Source organism: Fusarium solani (genome assembly GCF_023522795.1).
Source record: "Fusarium solani strain SB1 chromosome Unknown bctg00000007, whole genome shotgun sequence".
Lineage (NCBI taxonomy): Eukaryota > Fungi > Ascomycota > Sordariomycetes > Hypocreales > Nectriaceae > Fusarium > Fusarium solani.
The window spans coordinates 1,195,958-1,208,936 of NW_027072150.1; the positions used below are offsets into that span (position 1 = coordinate 1,195,958).

The 12,979-nt window shown below is 52.3% G+C and overlaps 5 protein-coding genes across 5 annotated transcripts; 4 read left to right on the forward strand and 1 right to left on the reverse strand.

Moving 5' to 3' along the window:
- Positions 1-672: 672 nt before the first annotated feature.
- On the reverse strand, positions 673-2,481 carry MRS44_011238 (uncharacterized protein; the record flags this gene model as incomplete). Its single annotated transcript, XM_046279986.2, has 4 exons — positions 673-1,987; positions 2,043-2,169; positions 2,233-2,261; positions 2,312-2,481. 4 exons carry the CDS (start codon positions 2,479-2,481, stop codon positions 673-675), a joined length of 1,641 nt encoding a protein of 546 aa, XP_046135064.2.
- Positions 2,482-2,820: 339 nt separating this feature from the next.
- Positions 2,821-4,898, forward strand: MRS44_011239 (uncharacterized protein; the record flags this gene model as incomplete). Its single annotated transcript, XM_065619661.1, has 5 exons — positions 2,821-2,849; positions 2,903-2,994; positions 3,048-4,147; positions 4,195-4,760; positions 4,814-4,898. 5 exons carry the CDS (start codon positions 2,821-2,823, stop codon positions 4,896-4,898), a joined length of 1,872 nt encoding a protein of 623 aa, XP_065475733.1.
- A 380-nt stretch (positions 4,899-5,278) lies between these two features.
- MRS44_011240 (uncharacterized protein) lies at positions 5,279-7,723 on the forward strand (the record flags this gene model as incomplete). Its single annotated transcript, XM_065619662.1, has 5 exons — positions 5,279-5,423; positions 5,468-5,761; positions 5,824-6,191; positions 6,242-7,095; positions 7,153-7,723. 5 exons carry the CDS (start codon positions 5,279-5,281, stop codon positions 7,721-7,723), a joined length of 2,232 nt encoding a protein of 743 aa, XP_065475734.1.
- Positions 7,724-8,357: 634 nt separating this feature from the next.
- MRS44_011241 (uncharacterized protein) lies at positions 8,358-9,164 on the forward strand (the record flags this gene model as incomplete). The annotated part of the gene is made up of 1 exon (XM_046275759.2): positions 8,358-9,164. One exon carries the CDS (start codon positions 8,358-8,360, stop codon positions 9,162-9,164), a length of 807 nt encoding a protein of 268 aa, XP_046135061.2.
- Positions 9,165-9,873: 709 nt separating this feature from the next.
- Positions 9,874-10,843, forward strand: MRS44_011242 (uncharacterized protein; the record flags this gene model as incomplete). Its single annotated transcript, XM_065619663.1, has 3 exons — positions 9,874-10,041; positions 10,089-10,409; positions 10,502-10,843. 3 exons carry the CDS (start codon positions 9,874-9,876, stop codon positions 10,841-10,843), a joined length of 831 nt encoding a protein of 276 aa, XP_065475735.1.
- Between the last annotated feature and the right edge of the window lie 2,136 nt (positions 10,844-12,979).

A 12,979-nucleotide genomic window follows, 5' to 3' on the forward strand; every position in this document is an offset into this window, starting at 1 on the left:
ACAGAGACTGCCGCGGATCCAAGGCAGCAGGGGTGCTTATTACGGGCAACCAATGACAGACCTAGCCGAGGTGACTTGGTGCGCCTATTGGAGACAAGTACAGAAAACTGGGCCAAAGCCTGGCACAAAAATGGTGTGCGGAGTGTTCAGTAATTTCTTCTACAGGGTAACTACCGGCGGAAGTAATGTTGTTTGCTATAACGTGAAGCACAAGGTGGGATGGTTAAGAACTAATCTATTAAATCGTTCAGAATGAGATATTTTTCTCCGCAGTTGAATCAAAGCATCTTTTAACATTGTTTTTCCCGGGACCCTGTCCGCCGTCTAGTAATGCGGGGGGTGAGTTGATCATAACCCTGACGGAAGCAAATGACATGGTCGGTCAACAAAACGAAACTCCTGGAGATTGTTGACTCGGCATGTTGTACGGCTTTCATACAACAGATGCCTTTATGAGAGAGAGTATTTCGCCTTTCCGCAATAATGTAGTATAATCGCATTGTTGAAAGAGTTAGGCCTATATTTTCTGCTGTTTTACCTCACTGTGGATCATCTCGAAAAAGGATATGGTTGAGCTCCACGGTGGCATTCTGTTCATGCTTACTTTCCATAAATGAATGAATGACTGCTGTGCATCTTTAAGCTTAAGGAGTTTAGTCGGTCGTGACTACACTACAGCCTAGAGACTCCCCTGTAACCCTCGAGACCCTTGTAAGGTGAGTTCTCGCACACCTCCAAACACATGCCGAGAACATCACGGGTATCCCTCGGGTCAATGATTCCGTCATCCAAGCACCACGCTGAAGTGTAGTAGGCCTTGCTCTCAGTTTCAATCTGCTCCGTCGTCTTGGCAGTACTGGCCGCCAACTTGGCTTCATCCATGCCTCTGCCGGACCGCTCAGCTGCCTGTCGAGCAATAATCTCCATGACACCCGAAAGCTGCTCTGGACCCATGACGGCGCATCTACTGTGAGGCCACGAGAAGAGGAACCTGGGTGAGTACGATCGGCCGCACATAGCATAGTTGCCAGCTCCGTAGGATGACCCGCAGACGATGGAGATCTGAGGCACAGAGGATCGGGACACGGCGTCGATGAGCAGCGAACCGGCCTTGATCATGCCCTCGGACTCACTCTTCTTGCCGACCATGAACCCAGTGACATTGTGTAGATATACGATTGGCGTTCCGTAAGCATTGTTGAGGTGAATGAACTGTGTGGCCTTGCGAGCTTCGTTGACAAAGATGACGGACGACATGTTGCCAATGATGCCGACGAGACGGCCGTGGATGCGTGCCCAGCAACATAACATGCCAGTACCGTACAGAGGTTTGAAAGCCTCAAAGCGACTACCGTCCACAATGCGAGCGATGACCTCGGGCATGTTGAGCGGCATTCTGACATTCTCGGGAATGAGGCCAAGGATGCTATCGGGGCTATAGAGAGGAGCCTCGACGTGATCCAATGTACGGTCGATGTGGAAGTTCTCTCTGTTGATGCTCTGAACCCAGCTCCGAGCTAGACGACAGGCGTCAAACTCGTCTGCCGCAAGCGCATCGCCCACGCCGCTGACGGTGGTGTGCATTTCTGCCCCTCCGAGCTCCTCGGCGCTGCTGATCTCGCTTGTCGCCATCTGCACCAATGGCGGGCCTCCCAGGAACATCTGCGCCTGACTCTTGACAAGGATGCTGAACTCGGACACACCAGGTTCGTATGCTCCTCCGGCCGTGCTGCTGCCAAACACAATAGTACATGTCGGAGAGCCGGCGTCAGAACGTCTGATGATATCCCGGAACAGCTTCCCGCTCTGGTGGAAGACGCGGAACTGCTGGGGCAGATTCGCACCCGCACACTGGTTTAGGAAGATGATTGGCAAACGATTCTCAAGGCTGATCTCGGAAGCTCGATGTTGCTTGCGGACCGTGAGCTCGTTCAAGGCGCCACCGACGATGGTGGGGATGTTGGCAATTAGCATGACCTTGATTCCACTGTAGACGGTCAGAGATGCCATGCATGACCGGGCCATCTTGTAGGGGAACTAACCATACGAGACCTATTCCCACAATGAGGCTTGCGGCAGGACTGGATTCTTTAACCCCGATGCCAGCAAACGGCATCAACTCCAGGAAAGGTGATCCCTCATCGAGAAGCATGGCGATCCTATCTCGGGCTGATAACCTGTCAGTACACCCACGTGTATAAAAAGGCAGTCAGGAAGCTAGTAGGGCAGTACCAGATAGCATCCCACGAGCGTGGTGTCTCCTAACAAACAGCATTAGCACTGCATCTCATAAAACCCGCCCTCCACTTACTCGATGTGACGTGCTTCACCCTCCCCACCAGCCCATGCCGCCTTTTCCTCAAACTGCTGCAGAATTCCCTTCCAGTCTTCAACATTTTGACAATAGTCTTTGTCGTTCTGGTTGACTGTTGACCTGTACTCTGGGAACACGGATGGTAACGGGATCTTGGGCGTCGTCATGCTGGGTGCACGGTATACCATTCGCTCTCTCTGAATGAAATCTGATCTAGGCAAGAATGTAGCACCAATTAGATGCCTATTTAGATAGAGGTGTTCATCGCCAGTGACTTGTCCTCCAAGATGCACCAAGCCGCGGCAGAGAGCCGGTGCCGAGCCGCGGTAAGCACCCGCACAGCCAATAGGATGTCACGATGGTGCCAGTAGGTAGATACCATACATGCAGGTAATCGTTTATCTTGTCCCTGTTAAACTCAGCTGTCTCGTTGATTAACCTGTTTCTGTTCCACGATTGCCTCTCATTTTGTTACCACATCCTGTCTCATTGAGTTTGTTCTGAAGATGCCACCGGTTCGTATTGGCTGCTACGGGTATGTTGCTCCAAGTCGGATATCCGGGCCGTGAAGTTGACATGTTCCAATAGCGCTTTTTGGGGAGATTCGCCATGGGCGATCAAACAGTTCATCAGGGGGCCTGACAAGCAGGTCGACTATCTTGTCGCTGACTATCTCGCTGGTACGTTGGAACTGCACGGGGGACCCTTTCATTCACTAATGGGCATAACACAGAGGTCACCATGGGCCTGCTTGCCCGCTCTGCACGTTCCAATCAAGGTTCCCAGAAGAAGAGCCTTGCCGCCGGCTTCATCTCCGAGTTTGCAGACTTGGCCCTCTTACCGAACTTGGATGCTATACTCGAAAAACGTATCAAAATGGTGACGAACGCTGGAGGTCTCGATCCAGTTGGGCTCAAAGAATATATTGAGTCACAACTCGCAGAGCGTGGCTTGTCAAACAAGCTCAAAGTCGCTGCGGTCCACGGCGATGACATTATGGGCCAGAAAGAGACGCTCTTGAAGGAGGGCCGATTCCATAACTTTGACCCGGTAGCAGGCAGCGTCGAGGAGCGCATCCACGAGTCGACAGAATACTTGAGTTTGAATGCCTACCTGGGAGCACAGCCCATCGCCGTGGCCTTGGAGCAAGGTGCTGATATCGTCATAACGGGCCGGTGCGTGGATAGCGCTCTGGTTCTAGGACCTCTTGCCCACGAGCTTGGGTGGACCTTTGGTAGCAGCTGCGACGATCTCGATCGCCTGGCCAGTGCTTCACTGGCTGGGCACATCATCGAATGCGGCGCTCAGGCGACAGGCGGGAACTACACAGACTGGGAACAGTCAGCATTCAGCCCCCATGGAGGCTGGTCGAACATGGGCTACCCCATCTTGACCTTCTTTCCCGACAACAGCTTCGCCATCTCGAAACCCCCGCGCACTGGCGGCGTCGTCAATACGCGAAGTGTCTGCGAGCAGATGCTGTACGAGGTTCTCGACACCGAAAACTACATCCTCCCCGACGTTATACTTGATCTCAGTCGGGTGACCATCAGTCAGAGCTCACCAGACAGCGTTCTCGTCAGAGGTGCCAGGGGTAAACCGCCCACACCATGGCTCAAGTGCACAGCTGTGCGGCAACAAGGCTACAGGATATCTGTCGACATGCTTGTCTCTGGGGAACAGGCCGAAAGGAAGGCCAAGACTCTGGGAAGAGCCATTGTTGAGCGAACCAACGCCCTCGCTGCCGCAAACCATGCAGACCCAATCCCGAATGACGACCACGAGATCATTATTATCGTGCTGAGCACCACCTTGGTCATGGGGGCAGCTCTGGTGAGCGTAGGGAGGTGGTGCTGAGGGTTACGGCCCGACACGAGAAGCGTTCCGTGCTTGATATCATGGGAAAGGAGGCGGCGTCTTTCCTAACAAACAGCGCACCGGGAATATGCATGCTAACCAGCGGACGGCCAAAAACGAGTCCAAACTTTGTCGGCAGCAGTGCCCTTGTTCGTCGGGACTCGCTTCACCCCGTCGTCTTTGTCGGCAGTCAAAAGTCGCCCATCGATGTGCCACTCACTCTCGACGGCTGCTTGAGCGGCAAACCATCGACCAGTCTGGACTCGGCGACTGCTGTGAGCGGCGTTGCTCTATCGCCAACGCTGCCTCCTCAGGGTCTCATGTGGCGGGCCAAACTGCACGAGGTGGCAACCGGACGCTCTGGCGACAAGGGAGACAGTGCCAATGTTGCCATCATCGCCAGAGATGCCGCATTCTACGAGCACATTTTGCAACAGGTCACCCCACAGGTAGTCTTCTCAGCACTACAGCACCTGATAGCTCCCGGCGGAGCAGTCACAAGGTTCGCAGTGCCCGGCGTGCATGCAGTCAACTTTGTCATCACAAAGGCTCTTGGAGGTGGAGGGCTTTCGAGCCTGAGATTGGACCGGTACGTGTTGAGGTATTCATCATGTCCACGACTAACCATGTTTGTGAGTATAGGCAGGCCAAAAGCTATGCTCAACTACTGCTCTCGCTGATATACGTCGACATTCCAGCGGATGTTGCCCATGCAGCACATCTGTGATGAGGGTTGAGAAGAAGGTGGTAGAAGGGTACACATGACATAGGTACATAGTCAGGGCATAAATACCTACCTACAAGTGCTTGGCTAAAGATCGATTGACAGAGCATACTGTAGGTATTACACACTGGATGGGGTACGGCTGTTCGGCAAGCGATCGGGTAGGGAGGCGGCGTGAAGGGTGATTACCCCGCGAATACCCCGCAAATACCCCAGGATGCCGGAGCCCCACCCGGGTATCGGACGGGTCTGTATAACCGATGTCGGTCCCTGCACATGATATCCTCCCTTATTGTCAGTATCACAAGAAAGGTTCTCTTGAGCAGCAATTCAACTTCCTGCAGCGTTTCTTCCACGGAGTTGTATAAACTACGACGCCCGAAATGGCTCAAACCACGTTCCGAATCATGGCCCCGGCGACATTTCCTCTCAGCCCGGCGGCAGCCCCCCGGCGCGCCCGGCTGAGGGCGCCTATAGCATGCCAGTACTGTCGCGGTCGCAAGGTCCGCTGTGATCTCAACAAGCGAGGTTCACGGTGCACCAACTGCGAGCTTGACGATGTCCACTGCAAGGTCGCAAATACCCGCAGACGCAGGCGAGTCGAACCCAGGCCTCCTTCTATGTCGTGTCTGACCCACAACACAGAAGCACCGTGGTTCCCTCCGCCATCTCTAGCAGCATCAACACCACCACAGTCGGCGTGTTGGACATCCAAGAGCCCACTGTCTCGCCAGGCCATATTGTGCACTCCCCATCGGATGACACCCTTGCCGCTGAAACAGCCCCCCTCTTGACATCCACAAATGGAGATTCAGAAGCCCAAGACCCTCCCCAACCGCAGTTCGGCAGCAGTCAAGAAGATAATGGTTCGTCCGAGCTGACTTGGTCCTCTATTTTGCCAAGGGAAATAAACTGACAAGGATGCCAGGCATGAGTCCGGACATGATGGAAGATGTGCCGACTGACTCACCAAACCTCGGGTCGTTGGCCATGGTCCCAGACCTTGGCCCCATGCCCTGGAAGCTTCCCGAGTTCATCAAACCAGTCAACCAAGATACTTCGCAGTCTGCTCTCAACTATCTCGCTGCCGAGGGGGCCTTCTGGCTTCCGGAAGGAAAGCTGCGGCAGGCTCTGGTGGACGCTTGCTTTGAGTTTGTGACCCCATACATGCCCTCACTCGATCGATCCGAACTTCTGGGCCATATCGATGTGTCTGTCGATCACACCCCAGACCAGCCATGCCAGAAGACGATAGGTATTTTGTTATTCCAAGCCATTTTATTCGCCGGCAGCGCGGTAATTTCTACCCGTCCATCATCTCGGATAAAGCTAACAACCAAGACTAGTTTGTGGACAACCATGTGCTTCAGTGCCTACATTTTCCGTCGCAACGCGAGGCCCGCCGCTCATTCTATCGGAGGGCTCGAATACTCTATGATTTCGATGTCGACACTTCCTCTGTAGAGGTTCTCCATGCTTTGTTGCTCATGTCCTTCTGGTACGAGGACCCAGATGACTGCAAGGCCGCCGCATATTGGATTGGGGCTCATGTGCATCATGCCCAGCAATTCGGCGTCCAAGAAAAGGCTCTTGCCTCGCATCCAGGTCAGGGATTCTACAAGAGGCTTTGGTGGAGCGCATACATCCGAGACGCCCTCGTCTCAATGGGATTGAGGCTCCAGCCACGAATACGATCCCTAATCCCAATGCTGACTCCAGACGACTTCCCACTGCGCAAGGCCAAGGGCGACTTCTTAACCCGGAGTGCGCTTGATCGTGCAACACTCTCCGTACGAATGGCCGAGTTATGCATCTGTATCAACCAGACCATGTCAGAAGACGAGTCCATTCACCAACCGCCCCCCAGGAACCGCACAGAGATGCTTGATCTTCAGTTGGACGCTTGGCATAGGACTTACTGCAGTGACACTGCCACCCCATGTTCACGGGAACTGGAATATGATGTCTCCAGGGGTATCACGGTTGGTCGGCTATTGATGATCATGACCTACTACACGGTGATTTCAACCCTCCATCTTCCCGAAATTTCTCAGAGTCTTGTGGCTCCTGCACCAGGTAGTATTAAGGGACCAAAGACTCAGAAGAGTTACAACAAAGTCCAAACAGCTGTATACAAAGTCTCGGCATTGGCGGATGTTGTTTTGAAGAAAGGGTTGATAAACTACATGTCAACCCAGGGGTACGTTCCGGCTGCTCTTTAGAATAGGTGTTATCTCAAACTGACCCTTTTGACCAGAATCACATGTGTCCTTCCAGCCGCCTCGATTCTCTTGTTGAATCTCAAGTCACCCTCGCGGCGTTTCCACGATCAGAGCGCGGCCGGACTGCGCACCTGTATGCGCTTCCTTGAGTGCCTGGGTGAAAGATACTCTGCCAGCGAGGCAGTCCTGGGTAATCTCAAAGCAACCGTTGACAAGTCAAAGATCTCTTTGAGACAGGAGAATCTGACGCCAAGGACAGATTCCGAATCGCCCAACTTTGAGGACGAGGGGCCTTCGCTCAGGCGACGACCCGTTCAACATCAAACCACAAGCAACTGTACCTGGCCGCATTACTCTGGCGACCAAGCCTCAGCTGAGGGCAGTGGGGATTATGCAGTACACATGCCCTTGTTTACAAATGACATTTCAGAACATGGTGAAGATACTATGCTATTAGATTTCCAAAAGGAGCCTCTGTTCCACCAGATGTCCAACTTTCTCGAGTTGGAATCTGAATTCTTCACCCAGCTAGCGACCTCGATGGATAGCGCAAACAGGGAAGAGGACAGTATGAGTTTTATTCATGACTTGGAGTTGGTTGGCTAGGATTCAGTTGAACTTTGACTAAATATGTTTGCTATGTAAAACTTACTACTGAGAGAAAATAAACACATGCAAGACCTCAAATTGACCCCCACCGTTAGCTATTCAATTCTATACAGGGAATTAAAACCATGACATTGGTATAAGAGATCACCATCGTCGCTAACAACAAATCCATCATTCCATGCTTCCCGAAGAAAGATAGCAGTCGCCCACAACCTTGCAATCTTGCAGCCGGAGATCCATTCGGGTTGCGAAACGACACTGATCGAGTCTAGCTCCTCGCGGGTTGCATCTTAACAATGGAAAGCTGAAACCGAAGGATGGTCCAAAACTGAGTGGCAATTGGTTATCGGCGCCCTGAGTCTTGGCCCTCGGCTACAAATGAATCCTACTTTAGGCAGCACAGCCCAACCATTCGAACAAAATACGCATCATGCCAGCACTGCCACCCTGGCCGTGTAGCGGTGTACACAAGAGGCGCTTAGGTGGTATTTGACTATTCTCTATATCTATCTCAAGTAGGGGCGTTCTGTCAAGTTTTGTCCATCCTTCAAACCTCCAAGCATCCTCAATTTCCAAGTTTGAGAGTGGCATTGACATAACTCGATTCGTCAACAATTATCCATCAGCAGTTATGGACGACTCTCATCCATACACGGCGCCATCACCACCATCACGGCCTGCATCGACAGGAGGGAAGCCTCCAGTCAAGATCAGATGCTGGATGGTCACTGAAGAGGCCCCCTCCCACGACGGCACACTCTGTTGCTCAGTCTGGGAAGCCCGGGAAGCCTGGGTGAACCCAGAACCCGTCAAAAGACCCAAATGGGGACTTCAGATATACGACACACGATCCAACAGCGGAAAGAATATGAAGCAGCTCAAGAAGCTGGCACTCAAGATATATGAGGATACGTGGGACGAGCGAAGCGCCATGGGCCGCGAGACGCTTGATCGAATCGACCTCTACGGCCTGGCCATGCCCGAAGGCACTTCGCCAGCTGAGCGTGCAGAAAGGTGCAGGGCACATAACGTCAAAGAAATCGCTGCGAGAAACGCGACAGGAAAAGGCGACTTTTATATCCCCCAGATGGATTGTGGGTTTCCTGAGTCAGGCCAGCGCTCCATATTGGTCATTGATAGGCCGCAGGCCAAATGGGACGAGCCTGATGAAGGCGGCTTCCTGCACGTTCGGTGGGATCCAGAGGTTAGGAAAGACAAGACCAAGAGGGACGAGTCCGATGTGGAGAGTGCTGAGTCTTCGCTATCGGAAAGACGAGAAGAGGCAATCAGATTCTACCGTTACGAATATACGAATCAAGTGCCCGGAGTCATGCAGAGCATGAGGGATGGAGTTGAATGGTTCGACATGAACTACGTTGATTCTGGTCTCTTGGACGAAGAGTTGAGACAGGCTGTCGAGAAGGCCTCTGCGAAGTGAAGGAGCAGGCTGGTACTTCAACGTCCGTTTGAGCTTTATAGACCTCTTATATATCCAAGATTCTCAACTTTACCGATTCAGAAAGCAATACTCTGGCATTCCCCATTGCCGACTTTGCCAATGACCATGCCCCTGGTTCCGTCATGACCTGACTTCTCTCTCCCAAAAGGTGGTCTATAATCGGCCCTCGCAGCATCTACCGTGAGTTTGGGGTCAAAGGGTGAGATTATAGTAATAAATACCAGTTGAACAGCTTTGGAATTTATCATCTTTTGCTGCGTCGATGCAAAAAAGAGTTGCCTAATAATAGCTCAACCAGTCAAGTCGACCTCGAGGAAAGATCGTCGTCTCACTAGCCACCCTCCATGATCAAGAACATTCGAGCCGTGCCGATGAGCCAATGAGTGCCACATGTGAAAAAGGGCCCTCACATTAATCCTACCTTCTAACAAATGAGAAAGCCCAGATCAATGACCTGCAACGCTGAGCCCATCTCGCCCCCTGCCTAGTGACCAAAGCTCAATCCTCTGCGCTGTGAATGGTGCGACCGCCGTCGATCTTCGCCGCCACTAAGCAACCGATGCTCCTAGCGTCTGACAGGATGATTACCTCTGACGTCTTATCCCATTTACCATCCGTTGCCTTGTTGTCTTCTTGCTCCACCTTGTTTGTTCCATCTTTCCCTTTTGCCCACTTCATTCTCGCAAACATGGCGAAGCTCGAACCTGCAACCGACATCGATCCCAATGTCTGGTATCATATGACAGAGGAGAATGTGGACGATTACGATGGAGACTTCAAGTCTATGCTTCAGACTTGGGAGGATGGGGATTTCAGGGTGTTTCCTGTGGCCAAAAGGAAGACATACTGGCAATTTGTGAGTTCATCATCCGGCACGATGCTCGACTACTATTGCTAACCCAGTGCGCCCAGCAACCGATAGGCAAGATACCGGGTCGATACGCTCTCCGGTGTTCCGAAACCACGACACAAAAACAGTTCGCCGTCTGCTACCGCCCAAGCGAGTCGGTCGAGAATAGACGTACGCGCGCTTGCTTACGAAACAGCGACGGTAGCGATGGACAACAATGGGACGTCGCACTATGGGGAAAGAATGACACGTACCGCTTCATCAATGTACACAACGGCAGCAAATATCACCTCGATGTCATCCCGAGCGGCCCGGTGTACATGAGCCCAAACCTTGATGGCTACCAGAGGAGGCAGCGGTGGCTCATAACGAGCGTGAGCAACGTCGACGACGCGGCATATAGCACCGTCTTTTCGAACGCAAGTCGAACCTGTCGTCTTAATCATCGATCGCTAACCATACTCAGGCTCCCGAGTCAAGTGCCGATTCAGCAACGACAACAGGCGAATCCGGCAACCAAACGGGTCAACCCGACACGGATTCTGGCGGCTCTGACAACAGTAGCCTTTCGGGCGGTGCCATCGCCGGTATCGTCATTGGAGCAGTGCTTGGTGTTCTTGCGATCGCGCTTGTAGCATTCTTCCTCTGGAGACGGAGAAAACGGCAAGCCGAGGGAGCTCCCGCGTCCACCCAAGCTCCGCCGTACCCCCAGTCGCCTGATGGTTATAAGCCAGAAACATCCTCACCGACGCCGGTCTACGAGCTACCGAATAACCAAAACCCGGCTGAACTGCCCGCAAATCATTGATCAGAGGTCAGATAGCGGACGTTAAAGGGTGGAATGGGGGGTGTGGGCGGTAGGAAGCCTGTTTACATACACTTGACGGCCTTTCGGATTTATGAAATTAATTCATTCTTCCGAGATTCCTGGCTTGAACTATCCTTGGACGACGTGTGATAATGAGTGTTGACCATACCTACACCCCGCATGGGTAGGTGGGGTGTAGAAACAGGTTGGAGGGAAGCGTGCCTTTGATGCGAGCAGAGAAATGTGCCTCTTTTAACACTCTGCAATCTACCTCCTTCAACTTCTCCTGCTCTGTCGGTGCCAAGAGGCGGGTTCAACTCTAAGCAGCCAAGGCGGCTTGCCCCTCGTTCGTTCCTGGCTAGTAGAAGTCCGCATGAATGGAGCAACGCCCGTGCCAAGTGATGGCGTTCCACATGATCAGGCGACTACTGCATGCAAACTGCGCTGAGCTGCTTGTGATTTTCGCGTTCCGTCCAGCTGTGGCAACTATGGAAGCTAGGCAGATCAGAAGCGAGCAGCATGACGAGATAAGGTATTGATCGAGGGGTATAAAAACTCGGGTTGTCAAATCCCATGGGGCTCCCTCTCATTCTTTGCTCAGCCTTGAAGATGGCATAGACACTTTTCCAGTTAATTCTATGTTGCTGATAAAAATAACACAAGAGATCGACGCACTTGAAAGGCCACAGGGCCATGGAACGCTGGCTATCCTCATCTCACCTGAAAAACCCGACCGATGGAATTTCAACGCCATGAAAAAGAACCATCGAACAGCCGCACAATCAGGTCTCATCAACCACCGGGCTCTTCGGCAATAGAAGAAGCGCTCTTATGGCCACAACTGGCCCTCAACTTTGCGACAACATTCCTCAGTGCTACGTTGCTCGATCCAACTCAGACGCCAACGTTGGATGAATTTCGTCGGTTTCTCAAGGAGGGGTTGTCGTTGACTCGAAACATAGACCAAGTCATCATTGACAAACTCCTTACGGGGAAGACGAAATTGGACGAGGGGTCGCTTGAGGAGGAGAGTTTGAGTGCTGAAGAGCTCGAGTTGGCGCGCGCGAAGGAACGAAGGGGGAGTGAAGCAAAGCAGGAGCTGCAAACGGCCCTGATGGAGCTTTCATCCGACAAGCTGCTTGATGATGACTATCCGTGATGCATAGGCTACGTGCCTTGGGATATTCTCCGGCTTCTTGCCTATTTGTTCCTAAATATTGCAACCCTTGTCGCTTGCAGTCGGTACCCGCTGCTCCCAGGGTGGATGGACTTAGCCTGTCATTACCAGCCTGGGTATTATAGCCCAATTCAAGAACCATGATATACCCTCGCTACTATTTTCGTATTGATAGAGACAAGGCGGGTCACTTAACAATTCGTGAAATGCCAGTGCTTCTTCTCATTGTCCTTGAATGCCATCTGCCTGAGGGCAACCCTTTTTCGCACACTTACCTCAACACAGTTCCACAAGTCTAAACGAGCATATAAACAACCCGCAACTCAATCTTGTTTATATTAACCAACAGATCCAAGTTGCAAAATGTCTCCTCTTCGCGTCATTTGAAACAAGATACCTCCGATTGCTGACTGACGCTTTGGGGAAGTTATGCGCACGGTCAGGATCTGACATGCAGCCATAAGGCGTAAGGCTCGCAAAAATCACGGGTACCGTATCCATCTTTTGCAATCACGGATGTCGGAAGCGAGGATCTTTGGGCAAGAGTAGGGCCGGAGGATCGACTTGATTGATGGGGCCAGGGTCTCATGTTATTATGAGTGTCTCCTCAATTGGGCATATTATTCGCCGTTGTCCACCAATGGATGATGGAGATGGGTGAAGCGGCTTGGGGGCTGAATTGCATGGGCTGAATGTCTTGTGCCAATCAACCCCTGAACCCTGCTGCCGTCATTCGAGATGGAGCCACGTCTTGCAGTTCAGAGACAGGATGAAAGGTCGGGACATGAGAACGCCAAGAACTTGAGTTTGTTAGAGACTTGGCAATCCCCGATCTCCCGGTCCCAAGAGTCTTGGAACCTTGGCAAAGACCAAAAACCGTGCCTGGCACAATAGCCCGACACATCAAGTCTTGCACTTCCACAGCCTGCTTCGGCAAAGCTCGTCTACGTTTCAAACTC